This window comes from Lepisosteus platostomus, chromosome 26 (genome assembly GCF_059453375.1).
Source record: "Lepisosteus platostomus isolate fLepPlt1 chromosome 26, fLepPlt1.hap1, whole genome shotgun sequence".
NCBI classification, from domain to species: domain Eukaryota; kingdom Metazoa; phylum Chordata; class Actinopteri; order Semionotiformes; family Lepisosteidae; genus Lepisosteus; species Lepisosteus platostomus.
Window position 1 is genome coordinate 15,465,077 of NC_142636.1, and position 21,203 is coordinate 15,486,279.

Here is a 21,203-nt window from a genome sequence, read left to right on the forward strand (position 1 = left end):
CCCCTTCTGAAAGCCCACCCAATGCTGCGGTGAGCCGAGTCCGCCTGTAACCACACTCTTATCGTGTTCTCACGGCTCCCTGCCAGCCCAGCGATAAAGGATTGTTTGGTTACACCTGGTATTCTTCTGCGATTCGTACGCTCCTACAGATACGTCCTTATCTCAGCAGAGCGCAACATTGCTTTGCTCAGTTGAAGGCAAATAAAATTAATTACAACCAGGAGCTCTAGCCCTGAAATTAAAATTGACTGTGTAAAATACTATGAAGAGCTTGATAGACTCTACGCTCTGCCCAGGAGGTTGGCAGACTCACGTCTTGCTCGCACAGGAATGGGCAGCTTCCAGTGCTAGATGCACTTCCTCATGCCTTGCAGCTGCCTGTGCTAGGTTTGGCTCGGAGCACAGATTCATTCCCGGTCTCGAACACTCGTATGAAGTCTCTACTTCGGTTACTCCCTATATTTCCCATTGATGCAGACACTACAGTTTGTAATACAGTGAGAAAAAAGCACCAGCAAGTTTGCAAACGACACCATCAGGTTTGTTTACAAGTATTACAACAGTCACACCCAGCTATTTCTAGTAGCTTGTTCCAGACACCCACAACCCTTTATATAAAGAGATGCCATACAACAAGTCCTTTGATCAAACTTTATAATATGAGAAGAATGCAGAGTTAGGAAACCTATACATCATATAGCCACCTGTAAGAAAGGTGATTATTCCAGTTAAGTACACAGTTGAATCAGAGTTTGTTTAGAACACTAGGCTATGGTGCCCTCCCTGTGATTCCATATTATAGGTCTTTCTTGTAGAGATGGCACACCCTTGATGTTCTTGGATAGAGGGTGTGCGTGTGTGTGTTTGAGTGCGCTACCCACCCACAGATCGGGGAATGCAGTGGCCAGACCTTCACTGATTGGATACCAGGTCTGCATCCCAAACTATTTAAAGAGGATGTCGTGATCTTCCATCAAGCCAGCGGTCCTGTTCAGGTGAGTCCAGAATCCCAGAATCCAGGTGCTCCGTCAGAGCACTACAATACTACTGCTGATCGTGCACAGGGCTCTACACTTATATTATCGCATGCCACTTGCTTATCGAAAGGTCAGAATATTTAAAATGTGTTCTGTCACCAAATTGTAGGCTCTTCTATCAGAAATATGCATTGGTTTAGTTAATTTTTTATTTTACCATATCAAATGGGAGTTAAAAGAGGAAAACTGAAAATTATTTATGTCAGCAATATTTTATTTCTCCCATTTATAAAATGTGGCATTATTTGGGGAAAGATTTTCTGCTGCTTCTTCATTTTTTCTGTATATAATACATTAATGCATTCAATAGATACATTTGCTGAGGTTTAGTCAATTATTTTTAGGAATAATGTTTATGCAAAGTCTCATTCCTGGAGACTTTGTACATTTTAAATGTATAAGGATACATTTCATTAGATTTAGTTATTATGATCAAATGTACATAGTGCACTGGATATGTCCTGTAAAAACATAAATATGTATATAAGAATATTAATTTTCATTTGTCCTATATTTAACCAGTTTTATATATTTGTCCGATATGGAGTTTAAATAATGAACTAAAACACACAAAATTAAACTGTTAATAATAAGGTTTGGATCGGACAAAACATTATTTTCTTTTCTTAGATGTGGATTTACTGTCTGAACTAATTTGTAATGAAGTGATTTGTAGAGAAAATATTGAAGAAAAAAAAATCTAATCTCTGAGATGAACAAATGATTCAGCCGATGCCTTGAGCCAGGGGAGTTTTAAGAGGTGCAAACAGAAAATTGCTCATTATAACTCCATATAAAATGCACCCCAGAGAAACGCAGGGGTGGAGTCTGTGTGGATAACGGTGTCTGTTTTGTCAGCAGCCATGGGGACCACACACCTACTGCCAGGATTAGCCACCCTCCTGCTCAGCGGTAAGTGACCATTTCCCAGCCAGAGAATTCACTCCTGCCCCCTCCCCTCCCTCTCCCTCCGCGATCGCAGAGCACAGAACGTCTTACACAGAGACCTCTGGCATCTTGAGCTGAACTGGACTCTCCCCACTGGACCTGGACCCAGCGGGTACTGGTTTGCAAAATGAATCTGTGAAAGAGCAATTAATGAAGCAATTAACTGTCTGGTTATGCTGCTCGAATAAAGTCAAAGCCCACTAAGCAGTATTGGAGAAAGTTAGTCTACTTCAAAACAGAGCATCATTACAGTAGTGGTTTCCAGCCCTAGTCCTGGAGGAGCACTGTGTCTCTATCCTGGTGAATCCCAGCGCCAGTCCTGGAGGAGCACTGTGTCTCTATCCTGGTGAATCCCAGCGCCAGTCCTGGAGGAACACTGGGTGTCAATCCCAGTGAATCCCAGCCCCAGTCCTGGAGGAACACTGGGTGTCAATCCCAGTGAATCCCAGCCCCAGTCCTGGAGGAACACTGGGTGTCAATCCCAGTGAATCCCAGCCCCAGTCCTGGAGGAACACTGGGTGTCTATCCTGGTGAATCCCAGCCCCAGTCCTGGAGGAGCACTGTCTGCTGGTTTTCATTCCAACTGAGCCCTAAAGCTTAAGAGCAAATTGATGACTTAATTGATCTGCTTGTTTTTTAGACTGTCATTTAATTTATTTGTTTGATCTGTCCTATTTCCAACACCTTCAGCACACAGAACTGTACCAAGCCTCTCAGATTACAGGCAGTTAACAGCACTGACTAGTGAATAGACACAGGTGGGAGTGACACTATATCAGACACACCCATACCCAGTGTGTGTCTGTGAACTTTTGTATATACTTAGTAACTTAACATCTATGCTGTTTCTCTGACTATAGAGACAAGATTTCAGGTTGGGAAGATGATTCTAAATCAGATTCTACATCATGCTTTTCTGTCCTGTGGACCCCCTGTAGCAGAATCACAGACCACAGTTTGGAAACCGCTGATCTAGAAGAGCTACGCACTTCTGTTGGGTTGTGTTTAATATGGGCTGGGGGTCCTCTGGGACAGGGACCTCTTGGAATGGTGTCCCAGCCCAGCCAGACTTGATTGAAAACCTTGTCACAATCCCTCACTTGTGATTGATTTGGTTTCCAAAGCAACTCAAATCCACAGCAACAGTTCTAGCTGTCGGTGGGTCACATCTGACTCCTTCGCTGGGCAGTTAGTGTGAGTGATTGGGTGATGCTTGGATCCAGCATCATCATGGGTTTCCGATAGATGGCAGGTGGAGAGGTTTAAGATTTTAATTTTTGATTGACATTTTGGGGCTATTCCCTGTTCCCCATCCTGAACTGGAAGGGCAGGGATCAGAAACCGGTTAGTGGTGTGATCCTCGGAATCGGAGGTGACATGGGATCTGGCTTGACGCTTCCTCAAACAGCTTTTCTTTCCCAGGGATCTGCTGGGCCACTCCTGGGGGGAAGGAGTTTGCCACAGTCTTCATGCAGAACTACGAGCAGAACTACGGCAACCCGCGCATGCAGATCCAGGTGTCAGCCTTCCACCCCGACACCAAGGTCAAAGTCAGCGTGGCGAAGCTGGGGTACATCCAGGAGCGCACCCTAGGGGCCGGGCAAGGGGTGACCTTCCAGCTACCCAACAGCGTTGAGGTGTATGGCAGCCAGAAGACTTCGAACACCGTCCTGATCGAGGCCAGCAAAGACGTCACGGTGGTGTCACTCAACTACAAGTACCTGACTGCCGACACAGCCGTGATCTACCCCGTGACCGACTGGGGCACAGAGTACTATATCTTCACCTCTCCCATCTCGCCCCTGGGCACCTACAAGGAGCTCGCCGTCGCCAACTACAAGGAGCCCAACAGCATCGACGTCTACCTCCGGGCGCCTGTGAGATTCCAGGGCCAGCTGTACTTCCCCGGCACCAAGCTCACCATCAACCTCGGCCCTTTCGAGAGCGTGCAGCTGCAGAGCTGGTACGACCTGTCCGGCTCGCGGGTCGTCTCCAAGCTCCCTGTGGCCGTCTTCAGCGGGCACTCCTGCACCTGGAGGTTCACCAGGTGCAATCATGTATACGAGCAGCTGACGCCGGTCAGCCGCTGGGGCAGGAGCTTCATCGTGCCTCCGCTGTCCTTCCAGAACCGGTTCGACAGCGTTTACATCCAGGCCTCCCAGCCCACCCAAGTCACCGTGCAGGCAGGCAACGCGAAGGAGACAGTCGACCTCAACCGCGGGGACATCTACGAGTTCCAGATCCGCGCGCCATTCCCTCTCTCCATCACATCCAACCAGGGCATCCAGGTCCTGTTCCAGGCTAACGGCGCCTACTTCGAAGATGGCACCATGTTCGACCCCTTCCTGATGACGATTGTGCCCACCGACCGGTTCTGCACCGCCTACACCCTCGACGGGCAGGCCGACTTCAAGAACGTGGCCATCTTTCTCGTCCGCACCAACGACCTGCCGGGGCTGAAGTTCGACGGCAACCCCGTGACCCGTGACGTCCCCTGGAGGGCAATCGCGGGCACACAGTACTCCTGGGGCGAGGTGGCCTTCCCTGCTGGGGCTGGCCGGCATACTGCCGCCCATCCCAGCTCCCCCTTCGGCCTCTACAGCGTGGGCATCGCCCAGATGAATGGGTATGGAGCTCCCGCACCCTGCAGCCAGCAAGGTAGGAACATCCGCCATGTTGACATCCATCATTTGCCTGATCTAAAATTGGCCCTTGTGTGAGTGTGTTTGTGATGGACTGGTGTCCTGTCCAGGGTGTGTGAGTGTGTGTCCTGTTATGGACTGGTGTCCTGTCCAGGGTGTGTTAGTGTGTTTGTGATGGACTGGTGTCCTGTCCAGGGTGTATGAGTGTGTGTCCTGTTATGGACTGGTGTCCTGTCCAGGGTGTGTGAGTGTGTTTGTGATGGACTGGTGTCCTGTCCAGGGTGTGTGAGTGTGTGTCCTGTGATGGACTGGTGTCCTGTTCAGGGTGACTCTGCCTTGTGCCCCCTTCTTGCCAGGATAGACTAGCTCCCCAATGACCCTGAAGTGTTTAGAAAATGGATGGATGGATTTCTCTGTGCAAATCGATTCCTCTTTAAGAAAGAGTGACCTGCAGCTGAGACACCATAGAGAAGACTGTGAACCCTGGATCAGCACTCTTTGCTTGGTCTTCTTCCTGATTTTCCTGGCCACTTGACGTCGCTCTCTGTTGCTCTTCTCTTTGTCGCCCCCCAGTGGCCATGGACTGCAGCAGTGTGACGTGCAGCACGGGAGAGCAGTGCGTGATGAGTGGCGGTTTCCCCAGCTGTGTGCAGCAGTCTGTCAAGACGGGCACCTGCTCGGCCATGGGTGACCCCCACTACCGCACCTTCGACGGGCGCACCTTCGACTTCATGGGCACCTGCACCTACATCATCACCAAGAACTGCCGCAGTGACGATGGCCTGCCTGCCTTCGAGGTGGAGGCCAAGAACGAGAACCGGGGGAGCATGAGTGTCTCCTACGTGGCCATGGTCACTGTCAAGGTGTATGGTTACGCTATCACCGTGGTGCGCTCTGAGATCGGCCTGGTTCGGGTAAGGCAAGCCTTTGTTTTCGGCACAGCTAACCTCTAGCCCTCTGGACACCCACCGTTAGTATAATCGATTCTTAAGGACAGGAAGGTCACCAATGAGAGGAAGTCATTCAGCTCAAATATCCCTTTCGGTTAAAAGCTTATTGATCTGAGGATCTCATCCAGAGATGGGTGTGTAGCTTGATCCTCTACACCCACCACCCCTTCTGTAAAGAACTAGCTCCTGTCCTGATCGGTGGATCTCACCCAGCTAGGAAATGAACTAAATTCAGCTAAATTTCAGAATGTTCATGAATTGGTTACTGACAGAGGCTTGATGGCTTTGTCTCGGAGTGGGAAGGTGCTAAAACATGACACATTTCCTTCCCTCTCCCCTCAAGGTCAACTACAGGATTGGCTATGTTCCCATGATCCTCGACAACGGGAAGCTCACCATCTCCCAGAGTGGACGTTCTGTTATCATCAACACCGACTTTGGCCTGACGGTGCGGTACGACTGGGAGCACTACCTGGTGGTGACGGTGCCCGGTAGCCTTGCGGGCAAGCTCTGTGGCCTGTGCGGCAACTTCAACGGCCGGCAGGACGACGACTTCGCCACGCCCAGCGGCTCCCAGGCGCCCGACGCGGTGGCCCTCGGCAGGAGCTGGCGGGCCAGCGGCGCAGCGGGTGACGGCCTGTGCTGGGACGACTGCAACGGGCAGTGCCGGCGCTGCGAGCACAGCTTCATCAAGCGCTGGGAGGGCGAGCTGTTCTGCGGGCTGCTCACCCGCATCGTCGACGGGCCCTTCCGCCTCTGCCACTCCGTCATCGACCCCAAGATCTACCTGGACAACTGCGTCTTCGACGTCTGCATGGCCGACGGCTACCACCACTACCTCTGCCGTGTGCTGGAGGTCTATGCCGAGGTCTGCCAGCGCGCGGGCATTGTGGTGTACGACTGGAGAACCCTTGCAAAGTGCCGTAAGTACGGTGCGCGTGCCGGTAAGGGGAGGGGGGGACACATGGCTGGATGCTTGGATCTTCTGGTGCAGGAAGTTCCCAAGGACAGAAGGCAGGTCACAAAGGAGAGTTGAACCCGTTGAGGCGCCCAGTTGCTATTGGTCCAAAGATCTGGCCCAGCCATTCTGTGAAGAACACAGAGGTGTCGGCTTCAACAGCATGGCTGGGTACCTTGTTCCAGACCCCCATAGTGTGTAACTAAGAGCAACATCCCAGACCCCCGCAAAACAAATTCTCTACTCCCCCATCCCACACAAGAACAGAAACACACCAGCCAGCTTACATGGTTAATTAATTAATTGCTTTGCTGCTAGTGCTGCCCATTGAGGCGCTAAGTAGCTAATTGTTCTGAGGCCGTTGTCCAGCTGTTTCTTGATAGAAGCCATCCTCCACCCCACCTCACAGTCATATAGAGCACCCGCAGAAAAACACGTCTGCACGTATACTTAATTAGTCAATTACTTAAGTGCTCATATAGTTGATGATCGACGTTAAGGCCAACTAGACTGACAGACAGAATGAAGTGGTTGGATCGCAGAAGGACAGTGAGACTGTGTGCCTATGATGCATGCCCTCTCTCTCGCTCCCAGCTGCCAGGTGCCCAGAGAACAGCCACTACGAGCTGTGTGGCTCCGCCTGCCCCGCCACCTGCGGCAGCCCTGACGCGCCCTCCAAGTGCAGCGCCCCCTGCGTGGAGACCTGCACCTGCAATCCAGGCTTCGTGCTGAGCAGGGGTCAGTGTGTGCCCCAGGCTCGCTGTGGCTGCACCTACGAGGGCCGCCACATCCCGGCGGGGGAGACCGTCTGGGCCGATGACAGCTGCCGCAGGCGCTGCTACTGCAACCCAGCCAGCAGCACGGTGGAGTGCAGGGAGGAGGGCTGCCGCTCCGGGGAGCAGTGCCAGGTGGTGGACGGGGTGAGGGGCTGTTACCCCGTCACCTACAGCACGTGCACGGCCGCCGGGGACCCCCACTACCTGACCTTCGACGGGCACCGCTACAACTTCCAGGGCACCTGCGTCTACCAGCTGGTGGGCGTCTGCTCCAAGAACCCCAGCCTAGTGCCCTTCGAGGTGCTGGTGCAGAACAACTTCCGGGGCAACAGGGTGGTCTCCTACACCAAGCTGGTGGAGGTGAAGGTCTATGGAATGAGCATCATCATCAGCAGGGAGTTCCAGGGCTTGATTGAGGTGAGTTACAACCATCAGGGGCTCCGATTCCCTTTTCCTATTCCTGTTGCGCTGTGCTGCGCTGTTCAAGCATCCGTCTGTGTGAGTGCCCACCCTGCTTCCCTGCCATCTGGTCTTGGTAGTTCAACGTTTTGCACAACTAGCTCATTAGACATCAGTAATCAGTAATGTCAGCAGAATAATTAAGCATCCGGCAGCTTGAAAGTATTGCAGGGCAGTGTGCGTTGAGTAGTTTCTGTAAGCGTGTCACTAACAGAACATATTTCAGAGTATTGTCTTTCTATGATAAGCTGACAGTGGTCTACAGGTAGCAAGGACTTTTGTTTCCTTTGTCAGAACAGAAGACAGGTTACAACCGAGAGGAGGCCATTGGGCTAAAGACACTTGGCTCAGTGTGACGGAGTCTGTTCGGTCTGTCCCTGCAGGTGAACAACGAACTGACCAACCTCCCAGCGTTCCTGGACGGCGGTAAGGTGGTGGTGTACAGGAGTGGTTGGTTCGCTGTGGTCAAGACCAACTTCGGGCTGCAGGTGGCCTTCGACTGGAACAGCGTGGTCACCGTCACCCTCCCCAGCACGTACGCCGGAGCCGTGTGCGGCCTGTGCGGCAACTACAACAACAAGCAGCAGGATGACCTGCAGATGAAGAACGGGCGACTCGCCAGCAGCGCCTCCGAGTTCGGGCAGAGCTGGCAGGTGGTGGACATCCCGGGCTGCGTGCACGGCTGCAAGGGCACCTGCCCCGACTGCGACGTCAACCAGAAGCAGCAGTACGAGACTGACAAGTTCTGCGGCCTCCTGCGGGACCCCAAGGGGCCCTTCCGCGACTGCCACGCCAAGGTGGACCCCAGCGGCTACTTCCAGGACTGCGTCTACGACGTCTGCCTCTACAAGGGGAGCAAGACGGTGCTGTGCCAGGCCATCACCAGCTACACCGCCGCCTGCCAGGAGAAAGGAGCCAAGGTCTATCCCTGGAGATCGGAGAAATTCTGTGGTGAGTTGCGCACCGTCCCTTGGGTCGACGTGCTCTTGCAGGGAGCTCAAGGCTGGCTTGAGGAAGCCTTCCAGTTCAGGGCTGTAAGCACTGCTTCAAATGAGGAGCGTGAACGGTTTTGTCTCTACCTGTTCCGCCAGACGCCAAATGCCCCGCTAACAGCCACTACGAAGTATGCGCCAGCGGATGCCCGGCCACCTGCTACAGTCTCGCCCCTCCCGCCGGCTGCCAGGCCCTGTGCAAGGAGGGCTGCGCCTGCAGCGACGGCTTCATCCTCAGCGGGGACCAGTGCGTGCCCCTCGCCGGGTGCGGCTGCCTCTACAGCGGCCGGTACTACAAGACCGGCCAGGTCTTCTACCCCGACGGCAGGTGCCAGAGCGAGTGCCGGTGCCAGCCGGACGGCCGCGTGGAGTGCGCCAAGTTCTCCTGCGGCCCCCACGAGGAGTGCAAGCTGGAGGACGGCGTCCGGAAGTGCCACGCCGTCGGCGAGGGCACCTGCTCGGCCTCGGGGGACCCCCACTACGTCTCCTTTGACGGGAAGCGGTTCGACTTCCAGGGGACCTGCACCTACACGCTGGCCAAGGCCTGCGGGCTGGAGGGCACCCGCCTCGCCCCCTTCTCCGTGGACGTGGAGAACGAGAAGTGGGGCAACGGCAAGGTGGCTGTCACCAAGCTGGTTGCCGTGGAGATCGATGGCAACACCCTGATCCTGAAGGCGGGCGTGAAAGGACAGATCATGGTACAGTTCCCCTTAGTTACCTCTTCGTGTTGTTTGTTTATTTTCCCAATGAGGGCGCACAAGGAAGCTTCCAAGGGTTTTAGCACATTGCAGCCGAACATTGCAAGGGAAAAAGCAGCAGCAAGACTCAAGCTGTCCTCATAGTGCCACAGGAAGTGAATTATGTTCTCTGGAGCTCTGATGTCAGTACAGTACTGCTTGGATTTGTTCCAGGAGCTTTGGGAGTTGTCGACCGATAATGAGATGTTATATTAGTTGTGCTTGCGAGAATGAGATGTTTCCAGCGAGCAGCTACACAAGGAGAGGCTTTTACCAAAGTGATGGGATGTGTGCCTGGATTAGTTGTGTGTTTGTCCATCAGTGTTAAATGTTACACTTTCTTGACAGGTGAACGGGGTGTGGAACAACCTGCCCATCAGCCTGAACAACCACGCGGTGCGAGCGTTCCAGCACGGCATCAACGTGATCATCGACACCAGCTTCGGCCTGAGAGTGACCTACGACCTCGTCTACCACGTCACTGTCAGGGTCCCCGGCAGCTACCGCGACAAGATGTGCGGCCTGTGCGGCAACTTTAACGGGAACCAGAAGGACGACTTCCTCCTCCCCAGCGGGCAGCTGACCCCCGACATCAAGGCGTTTGGATCGGCCTGGAAGGTGGCCGTCCCGGGTGTGCTGTGTGACGACGCCTGCAGCGGCAACACCTGCCCGGTCTGCGAAGCCAAGAGGCAGGCTGTCTTCGAGAAGCGCGGCTACTGCGGCATCCTCACTGAACCCAACGGCCCCTTCGCCCAGTGCTACGCCAAGGTCCACCCCGATGTCTATTTCAGCAACTGCATCTACGACCTCTGCATGTCTGAGGGGGACATCAACGTGCTGTGCAACAGCATCGCGGCCTACGTCACCGCCTGCCAGTCCATCGGCGTGGACATCAAGAGCTGGAGGACGCCATCCTTCTGTCGTAAGTTTCTCCGGGAAACACAGGGGGGGAGAAGGCCACGTGTTTGAGCACAGACCCCGTGTGGCAAATCTTTACTCTTGGCCGAGTGCTGTTTTGCAGATGGAGATGTATTTCAAAGGATACACATACGGTCCTGGTTTAAGTAAATGAGCCGATGGCTAATTTCAGGGGAACAATAGAGGTTCCAGAAAGCAGCTTCCAAGGTTTTGAATGTACCCTCCCCTTGAACTTGCACCCTTCTCCCTGAGGCAGAAATCTGTTACTTTCACCTGTGCTCCCCTGAAGCTCATTGCAGCCCCGTCAGCGGTTTCCTCTGACCCTTTGTTTTTCCCTTCCCTTTTTGCAGCCTTGTCCTGTGCCGCTAATAGCCACTACGAAATCTGCGCCGACTCCTGCTCTGTGGCCTGCGCTGGGCTCTCTGACATCACCAAGTGCCCCACTACCTGCGCTGAGGGCTGTGCCTGCGACGCCGGCTTCTTCTTCGACGGGGAGGGCTGCGTCCCGATGGATCAGTGTGGCTGCTACGATCATGGACGCTACTACAAGGTGTGATACATTGGGGTTTATGGGGGGTGGCAGGACCCATGTAGCTCAGTGGTTCACTTGTTTCACGTAATGGTTATTGAGGGGGGTTTTATTTTGTCTGCAAATTTCTTCATATTGTAACTGAATGACACGCATTTTAAAATGTTGTATCAGTTCCTGGGGAATATCTCATCGCACCTCTGATATTTGAGTGCTTTCTATGCGGATTTTGTTGCGTTGAGTAACAATGATGGTGATGAAAATACAAGCCAGTTTCTCTCTCTCTCAGCCAGGAGAGGTGGTCTACGAGGACGAGTGTCAGCAGAAATGCACCTGCAATGCTATAGATGGCCTGGTGTGTGAGGCCCACTCCTGCCCAGCTGGAACCCAGTGCCTGATCAGAAACGGAATCAAGGCCTGCTTTAACACAGGCAAGCTGCCCTCATTCCTCCCAAACTCACAACTTGGAAGTCAAGGGCTCTAAGAATACTAGCTTCCACATCCTACAAATTCTCCTTTAATGGCAGTGTGACCAAAATCAGAAAAGCAAGATGTAGATTAGACAAGGCTAATAAACCCTAAATTCTACTCATGTTTTAGTTTCTTGCTTCTGATACTGTGAATCCTTGCTTTAGCTGTAAATAGCTGTAAAACTTGTAGTACTCTTGAACACAAAATATTGTATTCTTATGGGACATACATGTCTATCCATGTGGTTAACAAGATTATGGTACAGAAGGTGACAAGGGATTGGGGGTTGCTCACTTTTTGTGCATCCCATAGATCCTTGCAAAGACGCCAACTGCCGTGTGAAGGAGACCTGCCGAGTGGAGAAGGGACAGGCAGTGTGCGTACCCCAGTACACAGGCACCTGCTGGGCCTGGGGTGACCCCCACTACCACACCTTCGATGGCTACAACTACGACTTCCAGGGCACCTGCACCTACATCATCTCCAAGACCTGCGGCAAAAACGCCGCCGGCCTGGTGCCCTTCTCCATCGAGGAGCAGAACGACAACCGCGGCAGCACCGTGGTCTCCTACGTGCGGGAGGTGGTGGTCTTCGTGTACGGCTACAAAGTGACCATGCTGAAGCAGCAGTATGGGCGGGTGATGGTAAGCCCCGCCTCCACGGAGCTCTGCCTACTTGTGTACACAAACACAAAGCCACACCTGTGCGTCAGAAAGCCTTTGCCTAAAAGCTCAGATTAATAAGCAGTGAGCCCCCCCTCTGAAATCTTTCCCATTTCAAATCCCTTGCCTTGCTCTTTTGCTTGTCGGTTAGTGAGATGTTATGACTAGAGGACACAACAAACGCCGACACTGCCGATGATCTGGAAGGCTGCTCTAGGAATGAGGAGGGGTCCATCATCAATAAGCAATATGGTCGTGTCCCTGCCCTCAGGTCAACGACGAGCTGGTCAACCTGCCCGTGATCATCGATGGGGGTCAGCTGAATGTGTATCAGAGTGGCATCATGGCCGTCCTGCAGACAGACTTTGGCCTGACCGTCTCTTACGACTGGAACTGGCACCTGGTCATCCAGCTGCCCAGCAGTTACTACGACAGCGTGTGCGGGCTGTGCGGCAACTTCAACGGGAACGGCAACGACGAGATGAGGACGCCCGACGGCACGGCGGTGTCCTCCGTGATCGACTGGGCCAAGGCCTGGCGGGTGCAGGACAAGCAGGACGCCTTCTGCTGGGACTCCTGCCAGAAGGACTGCCCCACCTGCGACGGCAACGTCGTGAAGCTGTACGAGACCGAGGCCTACTGCGGCGCCCTCACCAAGAAGGTGGACGGGCTGTTCCAGCAGTGCCACGTCAAGGTGGACCCCCGGGCCTTCATGGACAGCTGCGTCTACGACATGTGTCAGAACCAGGGAGACAAGAAGATGCTGTGCCAGGCGCTGACCTCCTACGCCAACATGTGCCGTCGCGAGGGCATCATTCTGAAGGACTGGAGGAAGCAGACGGGATGCCGTAAGTACAGCCATTCAGATCTAGTCAGCAACATGAGGCGTCACCTGATCTTGGCACAGTACCACAAAGAGGAAGTTTCTGATCCCTGTTTAGTCAATTCTGCCCTGGCTGTGTAGCAGCGCTTATTTTTGTTTTGCTCAGCGGAAACACAGCACATTTTGCAAATGCCCACGTCTCACCGATCATCTCGTTTCAGCCATGAACTGCCAGCCGCTGAGCCACTATGAGCCCTGCGCCAGCCCCTGCCCCGTGTCCTGCCCGTACCCCGATAGCCGCCCCACGTGCAACGGGACCTGTGTGGAGACCTGCGAGTGCGACCCAGGCTTCGTCCTGAGTGCGGGCAAGTGCGTGCTGGCGAGCACCTGCGGGTGCTCCTACCAGGGCCGCCACTACCGACCCTACGAGCGCTTCTGGGCGGACGAGGGCTGCCACAAGCTGTGCGAGTGCGACCCCGCCCTGCGGATGGTGGTGTGCAAGGAGGCCAGCTGTAAGGCCAGCGAGGAGTGCTCCCTGGTGGACGGCGTCCGCGGCTGCCACCCGCTGACCTACTCCACCTGCATGGCCGCCGGCGACCCCCACTACTACTCCTTCGATGGACATGACTTCACTTTCCAGGGCACCTGTATCTACCAGTTCGTGGGGCTCTGCTCCAAGGACCCCAGCCTGGTCCCCTTCAAGGTCAACGTGCAGAACAATCACCGCGGGAGTAGGACTGTGGCCTATACCAAAGTCGTGGCCATCGAAGTCTTCAACCTCACCATCGTCATCAGCATCAACTACCCCAACAAAGTCCTGGTAGGTGTGGGACATGAATATGTGGGTGGGCAAGGCTTTTAGCGTTGTGACACATGATTCTGATACCATGGAGCTTCAGCTTACCAGAAGCTTAAAACTTTTGCAGTTTAGACCACAGATCTAAATTCAGTAACTGATTCAGAAAATGAGCAGTAGTTAAGATCTCTCTAGTAAACAGCCTGAAGATCGTCTGGATCTCCCGGGCCAGGCAGAAGTATAATATGTTTACATGCTTTCTGAAGCGTGGATTAGAATTTCATAAGGACTTACATTATAAGTACAGTTACCTGCTGGAGAACACCATTCAGCTCATTTGGTTGCTCAGTAGCTAATTGTTCCCAGGATCTCATTAAGCTGTTTGCCTGATTGGAGGAAATTATCTTGCCGTTTCTTGAAAGAAGCCGGGTCATAGGTTTCAGCAACATGGCCGGGCAGCTTGTTTCACAGTCCCACGACCTTCTATATAAAGAAGTGTCCAAATCACCTCACAGCACCAGGTAGTTCCTTTGACACTGGACACAGCGCAAGTAACTGTACCTTTACACCTGTGAGGGCTGTAAAATGTTGCTGGCAGGTCTTGCATATATGATTGTCCCTCTGCCCCCGACCCCAGGTGAACGGCGAGCTCATCTCCTTGCCCTTCTACTACGACGATAACAAGGTGGTGATGTACAAAAGCGGCGCATGGGCTGTGGTGCAGACAGACTTCGGCATGAAGGTGCAGTTCGACTGGAGCAACGTGGTCACCGTCACCCTGCCCAGCACCTACAAGGGGGCCGTGTGCGGCCTGTGCGGCAACTACAACAACAACCCGGCCGACGACTCCAAGATGCCCGACGGCCGGAGCGCTCCCAATGTGCAGACCTTCGGCGACAGCTGGAAGGTGGGCGAGGTGCCGGGCTGCTCCTCGGACTGCTCGGGGCCCTGGTGCAAGGTCTGTTCCGACTCCCAGAAGGACGCCTACCGGGCCGAGCGCTACTGCGGCGCCATCGTCAACAAGAACGGGCCCTTCCGGCAGTGCCACGCCCGCATCGACCCCGCCCGCTTCATGGAGAGCTGCGTGTACGACGCCTGCCACTACAAGGGCCGTCCCTCCGTCGTGTGCGACGCCGTGGCCGCCTACGCCGCCGCCTGCCAGGACGCCCGGGTCCCCATCCAGCCCTGGAGGAGCAGCAGCTTCTGCCGTAAGTCTTCCTGTCCGTTCCCAACCCTCCCGGAGCTGGGAGCGAGGCTCTTCCTGTCGGGACCGTAGGCGAATCACCGTGTCTCGCTCCTCCCTGCAGCCGCCACCTGCCCACGCAACAGCCACTACGAGCTCTGCGCCACGGGCTGCCCCGCCACCTGCCACGGCCTGTCCGCGCCCGAGGGGTGCCGCCAGCCCTGCAGGGAGGGCTGCCATTGCGACAACGGCTTCCTGCTCAGCGGCGAGGAGTGCGTGCCGCTGGCGGAGTGCGGCTGCGCCTACGGCGGCCGGTACTACAGGAAGTGCCAGGTGTTCTATCCCAAGGGCCACTGCAACGAGCGGTGCAAGTGCGGCGAGAACGGGGCCGTCTCCTGCACCAAGTTCTCCTGCGGCGCCCAGGAGGAGTGCAAGGTGGTGGACGGGGTGCGTGGCTGCCACCCCGTGGGGGAGGGCAGCTGCGTGGCCTACGGGGACCCCCACTATGTCTCCTTCGACGGGCACCGCTTCAACTTCCAGGGCACCTGCACCTACACCCTGGCCAAGTCCTGCGACAGCAGCGGCCAGCTGGTGGGGTTCGCCGTTGAGCAGGAGAACGTCAAGTACGGGAACCAGAACGTGGCGGTCACGATGACGGTGGCGGTCATCGTCTACGACTACGTCATCGCCATGAGCGAGGGCATGCGCTGGTTTGTCCTGGTGAGTATGACTGCCGCCAGCCTCGCGCCCCACTTCCGTTCCACAGAGGAATCCGAGCGGGACTCCCCTTGCAGAGCAAATAGATCCGCCCCGGTCTTTCCGAGCTGCCGTCTCAAACATGCAAGCATACTCTTGGTGCGAGATCACACATGAACGGTCTTTACAAAAGTTAAATACATGTCGTTTATAAACAGGACATGAAGCAGCAAGAAACCAGCCTCCCACGTGATGACCAGTTCATCTAAAGGCTACTTCATGGTGAATGTTGCTCAGAATTTCCACACAGTTGCAGTTAGTGAAGTTGGCACATGGGGCTGCAATGCATTGAGATGTGTGGTTGTTTGATGTAAGTGATGTGGAATATCAGTATGGTTGAGCTGTAAAGAAATCTATGATGCAGTTCTCGCACCAGCAGAGGGTACTGAGTCACGCAAGCTTGTTCCCTTGGCTGGGGTCAGCAATGCCAGGAAGGTAAATGCTGCAAGGAGAAGGTAAAAGGAGCGAGTCGGGTGCAGAATTCGCCAAGTCTGACACGAACAGAATGGATTTGCATTGGGAAATTCCTTCGCCTGCTAATTCTGGGATCTCTCCTTGTCTTGTGCCGGCAGGTGAACGACGTGAGGTACAACCTGCCCCTCTTCCTGGATGGGGGCAAGATCACGGTCAGCCAGCAGGGCGGCAACATCGTCCTCCGGACGGACTTCGGCCTGCAGGTGTTCTACGACTCCATGTTCTACGTCAGGGTCACCGTGCCCTCCACCTACCGGGGCAAGATGTGCGGCCTGTGTGGTAACTACAACAGCGACGGCAAGGACGACCTCCTGCTGCCTAGCGGCGCGCCGGCCGCCAGCGTGGACGCCTTCGGCAAGGCCTGGAGGGTGGGCATGGGGGGAGGGGCCGGGCAGTGCAGCGAGGGCTGCGGTGACCGGTGCCACGTGTGCGAGCGGGCCGACGAGGCGCTCTACGGGCAGGAGGATGCCTGCGGGCTGATCAGGTCTGCCCACGGGCCCTTCCAGGCCTGCCACGGCAAGGTGGACCCGGAGCTCTACTTCCAGCAGTGCGTGTTTGACGTGTGCGCCCTCAACGGGGACAAGGGCACCCTCTGCAAGACCATCCAGGCCTACGTGGCCGCCTGCCAGCTAGCCGGCGCGGACGTCAAACCCTGGAGGACCAAAACCTTCTGCCGTAAGTCCAGGCGTCCCAGCATGCACCACGGGGGACCACCGCAGTCCCGTGGCTTGAGTTCGCCTGCACCAGCTGCACCTGTCAGCTGCCCCCAGCTTTGATTCTGTTCAGTGTATGATAATGAGGGTTTTACTTAGAGGACAAACAGCAACAAGGCAGACTGTGTTATTACAAGTAAAGTAAATAAAAGATACAGGTACAGTAACAGCAATAAAACAAAACTGAAAGACAATATAGAAAGTTAGGCTTTTAGCTTTGATTTACAGGCTTGTTGTGGTCCCTTACAGATGAGTCTCAGTCCAAACTCAGCTCAATGTCTGTAGGATTTATTTTGGGTTACACACCCAAAACAACCCAGAGCCTAGGGAAAGTGGGCTTTGTGAAGAGAGGTCATAGGTCATCTGGAGTTATACCATTTAGAGCTTTAGATGTCTCATGAGAACATCACAAGCCAGGAGATTAACTCTTCCTGTATTCCAAACTGCTCCTATCATGAGATTTTCCACAGTAAAATGTCCTGCTTCTTGGCAGAGAGATGACTGTGGACCAGTATCTCGTTCTGATGGCTTGTGCATGGCCTGATGCAGATGATGGTCCAAGGATTAGGTGCTCAATTGAATATGGAAGCACTCTGTAGTTGAGAAATGCCCCTTGCAATAAAAGGGACAGAACTCCACAGCAAATAGAGCCCTTCTGTGTTTTTATTTGGTTCCTCGTCCCTGACTGACTGCGCTCTGTTCTGTCCCCGGACAGCGGCTACCTGCCCGGCCAACAGCCACTACGAGCTGTGCGCCGACACCTGCAGCTCCGCCTGTGCCAGCCTGGTCAGCAGGACGCCCTGCAGCAGCCGCTGCTTCGAGGGCTGCGAGTGCGACCAGGGCTTCATGGCCGACGGCGACCGGTGCGTCTCCGTGGAGGCCTGCGGCTGCGTCTACGACGGCGCTTACCTCCAGGTGAGAGAACGGCCCAGGACGGCCAGCGCCCGCAGGCCGTGGTTTCCAGGGGGCTCCCCACCTGCAGTCCCCCGGAGGGACAGGATGTCCACTGCCGAGCTAACAGACCTGGACAGATACTGAAGTGATCGCAAGTCTGTATTGATGCATTGTGGGTGACCGATAAAACCTGCTGGTTTGTGGCTCAGCTATACCATCAGTACCTTTACAGCCTCGTAGCCTGATCAGAAAAACCCCAAAGCTTTCAGCTGTAAGTGGTTTGGTGGACCAGAAGTGTCACTCTGGATCCGAACTTCAATTCCCTTGCTCCAGCATGATGACTGGAGACACAGTGCTGTAGGAGATGCTGATTTAATCTTGTTATTAAAGACCCCAGGGCTTTGTAAAAGTTAGCCCCAGTGTCCGGGCTAAACTCCACACTGGGCTGTACAGTCCTTCACCTTAAATGCTTCCCCATACAACACCTGCTGCAGCAGTTCCTCTTGCCTCCTGCTGGTTGCTGTGAAGGCAGAGCCACTGGTGCAGCACGTCTGCTGTGCATCTCTCAGGTGGGGCTGTTCAAACTACTATAGTATTACATACTTTTTACACTTTAATACTGTGAAAGAAATGAAAGGATGAAAGGCGCTATACGAAAGCAGGGAACCACTGCTGATTGCTGGTCTCTGGCCTCCGACAGGTGGGGCAGTCAGTGGTCACGAAGGGCTGCTCTCAGAAGTGCACGTGCCAGCCCACGGGTGGGGTGGTCTGCGAGAAGATGCAGTGTGCCTCCGGGGAGCAGTGCATCGTCCGGGAGGGCGTGCGTGGGTGCCACAAGCAGGAGGGCAGCTGCACGGTGAAGCCGGGGGCCCACCTCAAGTCCTTCGACGCCATGGAGGGCAAGATCGCCAGCGGCGGGGCCTTCGAGATCGCCGCCCTCTGCGACCGCGGCTCGGCGGAGTGGTTCCGCGTGGTTGTGGACGTGCGGCTGTGCGTGAAGGGCAGCCTGGCGGCCGCTGTGACCGTGTACGCCTTCTTCGACGACACCGTGATCGCCGTCAACAACGAGCACCAGACCTGGGTGAGCAGGGGAGCATGGGAATGAGGACTGCTGGGAGCGTGACACGGCTCAGGAATTCAGGGGGCTGCTCGGAACGCAGGTCAGGCACGGAGATCCAGTCGACTGATTTTTGCAAGAGGCTTGCCTGATCCCTGCCAGTGAGGTTTAACCCTAAAAAGTAACACGTTTCGCTACACCGAGAAGCGGGCAGCTAGGAAACGTGTCCCGAAAACGCCGCTCTTCCTCTCTCTCGCCGCAGGTGAACGGCAAGCAAGTGGCGCTGCCGCAGAAGCTGAAGAACGAGCTCTCCATCCACATCTCCGACAAGCTGGTGATCATCGAGAAGAAGTCGGCCGTGCGCGTCTCCTACAGCGTGACGCAGGAGGTGACGGTCGCCGTCAGCGCCCACCTGGCCGGACGCACGTGCGGGGCCTGCGGCAACTTCAACGGCGACGGCAAAGACGACATGGTCACGGCCGGCGGCAAGATCTCCGTCAGCGTGTCGGAGATCATCGACTCCTGGAGGGCCAAGGACTTCTCCGGCTGGTGAGGCCCGCGCCGCGCCCCGCCTCGCCGGAGCAGGGGATCATGGGTCACCACAAGCCCGCTGCGGAGGGGTCGTCTCCATTGCTCACCACGGCAACCAGCGGGAACAGAAATTGAACACACCGTTGTACTGATACGGCAACTGTGGAGAACCCCCTGCAGCACAGAGCACATCGGGGGGTGGGGTTAATGCCAAGTGCGTCTGGTGTGAGACTCATGTGCCTCGCCCTTCATAGACTGCGGACCCTGACGTTAGCACACAGCCCTGTCTGCGTGGTTTCGTGCTTCATATCTAAAGATATGGTGGCGGTAAAATATTTAACGGTAGTTCAATCCTTAGCAAGTGCGTTAAACACAGTCAGAGACCGCTGTTAACATGCACAAACCGCTCGTTTTAATCCTGTCTTACCGAGAGAGGGCAGAAATAAGCACGCGGTCCCCGAATTTCTGTTTTTGTACACCTGCCATTGGAAAATGAATATACCGCCATCGCAACCGGCGGCCACAGACACCGCGCTCACAACAGACAGGCCCGCGTCTGCGCATGAGCAGACCTCACGCGTCCCCGGGGAGCGGAAGGAGGGCTTACGGGGCGCATGCGCATTTCGGAGGGAATCCACGTGTCCGGTGTGGCACTGAACTGGTTACAACGTCTGTCCGGATCGGGGAAGGGCTCCGTTAAAACCCCGTGGTAGGGAATTTCGTTTCGGAGTGTTCCGTCTCCCTGTGTCATTGCACCCGTCCTGCGCGAGGCTTGTGAAGCCGCTTTTCCGGGAAGATCAATGTTATTTCGGTCGCGATTCGTCACTCGCGAGCACGCGCTGAGTCCTCCCTGTGAGCCGTTCCTGAACAGATGTTTTATTAAAGGTGAAGGAACGCGGCTTGTGAAAAATCACAACCGGCAAGACCACATGAGACACAAAATCGCATGAGCAATTTATACCATAGCTAGCACTGTTGGAACCCTGAAAAACTAATACATTTAAAATACTTTTGTCTTTTTTTTTTTTTGCAGTGGCCTGTGAGATCCCGGAGCAGCTTCCCTAAAGAATTAGTCAGATGTGGAATGTCGGGGTTTTTTTTTTCTCGTGGGTTTACTCAATCAAGTTTCTTGTAAACAAGTTTGTTTAATTGTTTGTTAAATGCTCCTTCTGGTATACATTTTTTTTTCTCTTCAGACATTTAAAATATAAAATAAAATATATGCAAAAATAAAATAAAAGGTTGTTTTTAATTCTTCGTAAATATTGCGTGGTAAAGTCTCTGTCTTCACTCGGGTAAATTTCCAATCGGTTTGAGTTGTGTCCAGTCGCTCCACAGCAGAGTTCCCCAGTCCTGCTCCTTGAGAGCCAGCCCAGGGTTTCTGTCCTGCTGATCTTGTAACGACCTGTATATTGTCTTAACTGACCAATTTAACAGCTCAGTTGGAACACCTGCAAACACACTGGCACTCCGGGACCAGGAATGGCCCCCTGTGCTGCAGGATAACTTTAATTCAAGGGTTCCTAATACAGGTCCTGGGAGATCCAGACCTGGTTTTCACTGCAGCTGAGCTCTTGAATTAAATCCTTAATTGAACCTTAATTGAAGTCACTTGATTAGAGGCGTTGCAAGGATTCTTTCTGTTCTGAGAAGTTCTGGATTTTAAGTTACTAAAGAAACCGAACAGTTAAAAAGGCAGCCCTCCTGTATGTGCAGAGACTGAACGCGAAGAGTTCAGACTAAACCTGTTATCAGGTCTGTTCAGGGCTGAATTATTCTATCGAGCGCAGAGCTGAGTGGACTCCCTGCAGAACAGGATTACAGAGACTGATCCGACTGGAAACCAAACGAAAGATTTATCGAAATACACAGACCGGGGTCTCCGACAATTAAATGG

General features: G+C 54.3%; 1 protein-coding gene across 2 annotated transcripts; it reads left to right on the forward strand.

Moving 5' to 3' along the window:
- Positions 1-884: 884 nt before the first annotated feature.
- On the forward strand, positions 885-20,546 carry fcgbp (Fc gamma binding protein). Of its 2 annotated transcripts, none has more exons than XM_088620832.1 (21): positions 885-995; positions 1,899-1,949; positions 3,408-4,643; positions 5,201-5,541; positions 5,921-6,500; positions 7,130-7,728; positions 8,154-8,721; positions 8,862-9,460; positions 9,848-10,421; positions 10,768-10,967; positions 11,236-11,377; positions 11,730-12,061; positions 12,351-12,927; positions 13,124-13,722; positions 14,336-14,906; positions 15,006-15,601; positions 16,210-16,786; positions 17,540-17,739; positions 18,419-18,799; positions 19,038-19,324; positions 20,340-20,546. In XM_088620832.1, the coding sequence occupies exons 2-21, from the start codon at positions 1,901-1,903 to the stop codon at positions 20,347-20,349; spliced, it is 9,018 nt and encodes a 3,005-aa protein (XP_088476958.1). In that variant the 5' UTR covers positions 885-995; positions 1,899-1,900; the 3' UTR covers positions 20,350-20,546. The 2 variants fall into 2 exon arrangements, with proteins under 2 accessions (XP_088476958.1, XP_088476959.1); XM_088620833.1 differs by lacking the exon at positions 885-995 and adding an exon at positions 1,083-1,107.
- Positions 20,547-21,203: the final 657 nt, after the last annotated feature.

Bases quoted from the DNA above. Each gene is read 5' to 3' on its own strand.
- fcgbp (XM_088620832.1), top strand. From the start codon at position 1,901: ATGGGGACCACACACCTACTGCCAGGATTAGCCACCCTCCTGCTCAGC. The intron at 5,542-5,920 runs GTAAGGCAAGCC...TCTCCCCTCAAG, and splicing joins CTGAGATCGGCCTGGTTCGG to GTCAACTACAGGATTGGCTA. The intron at 15,602-16,209 runs GTGAGTATGACT...TTGTGCCGGCAG, and splicing joins GCATGCGCTGGTTTGTCCTG to GTGAACGACGTGAGGTACAA.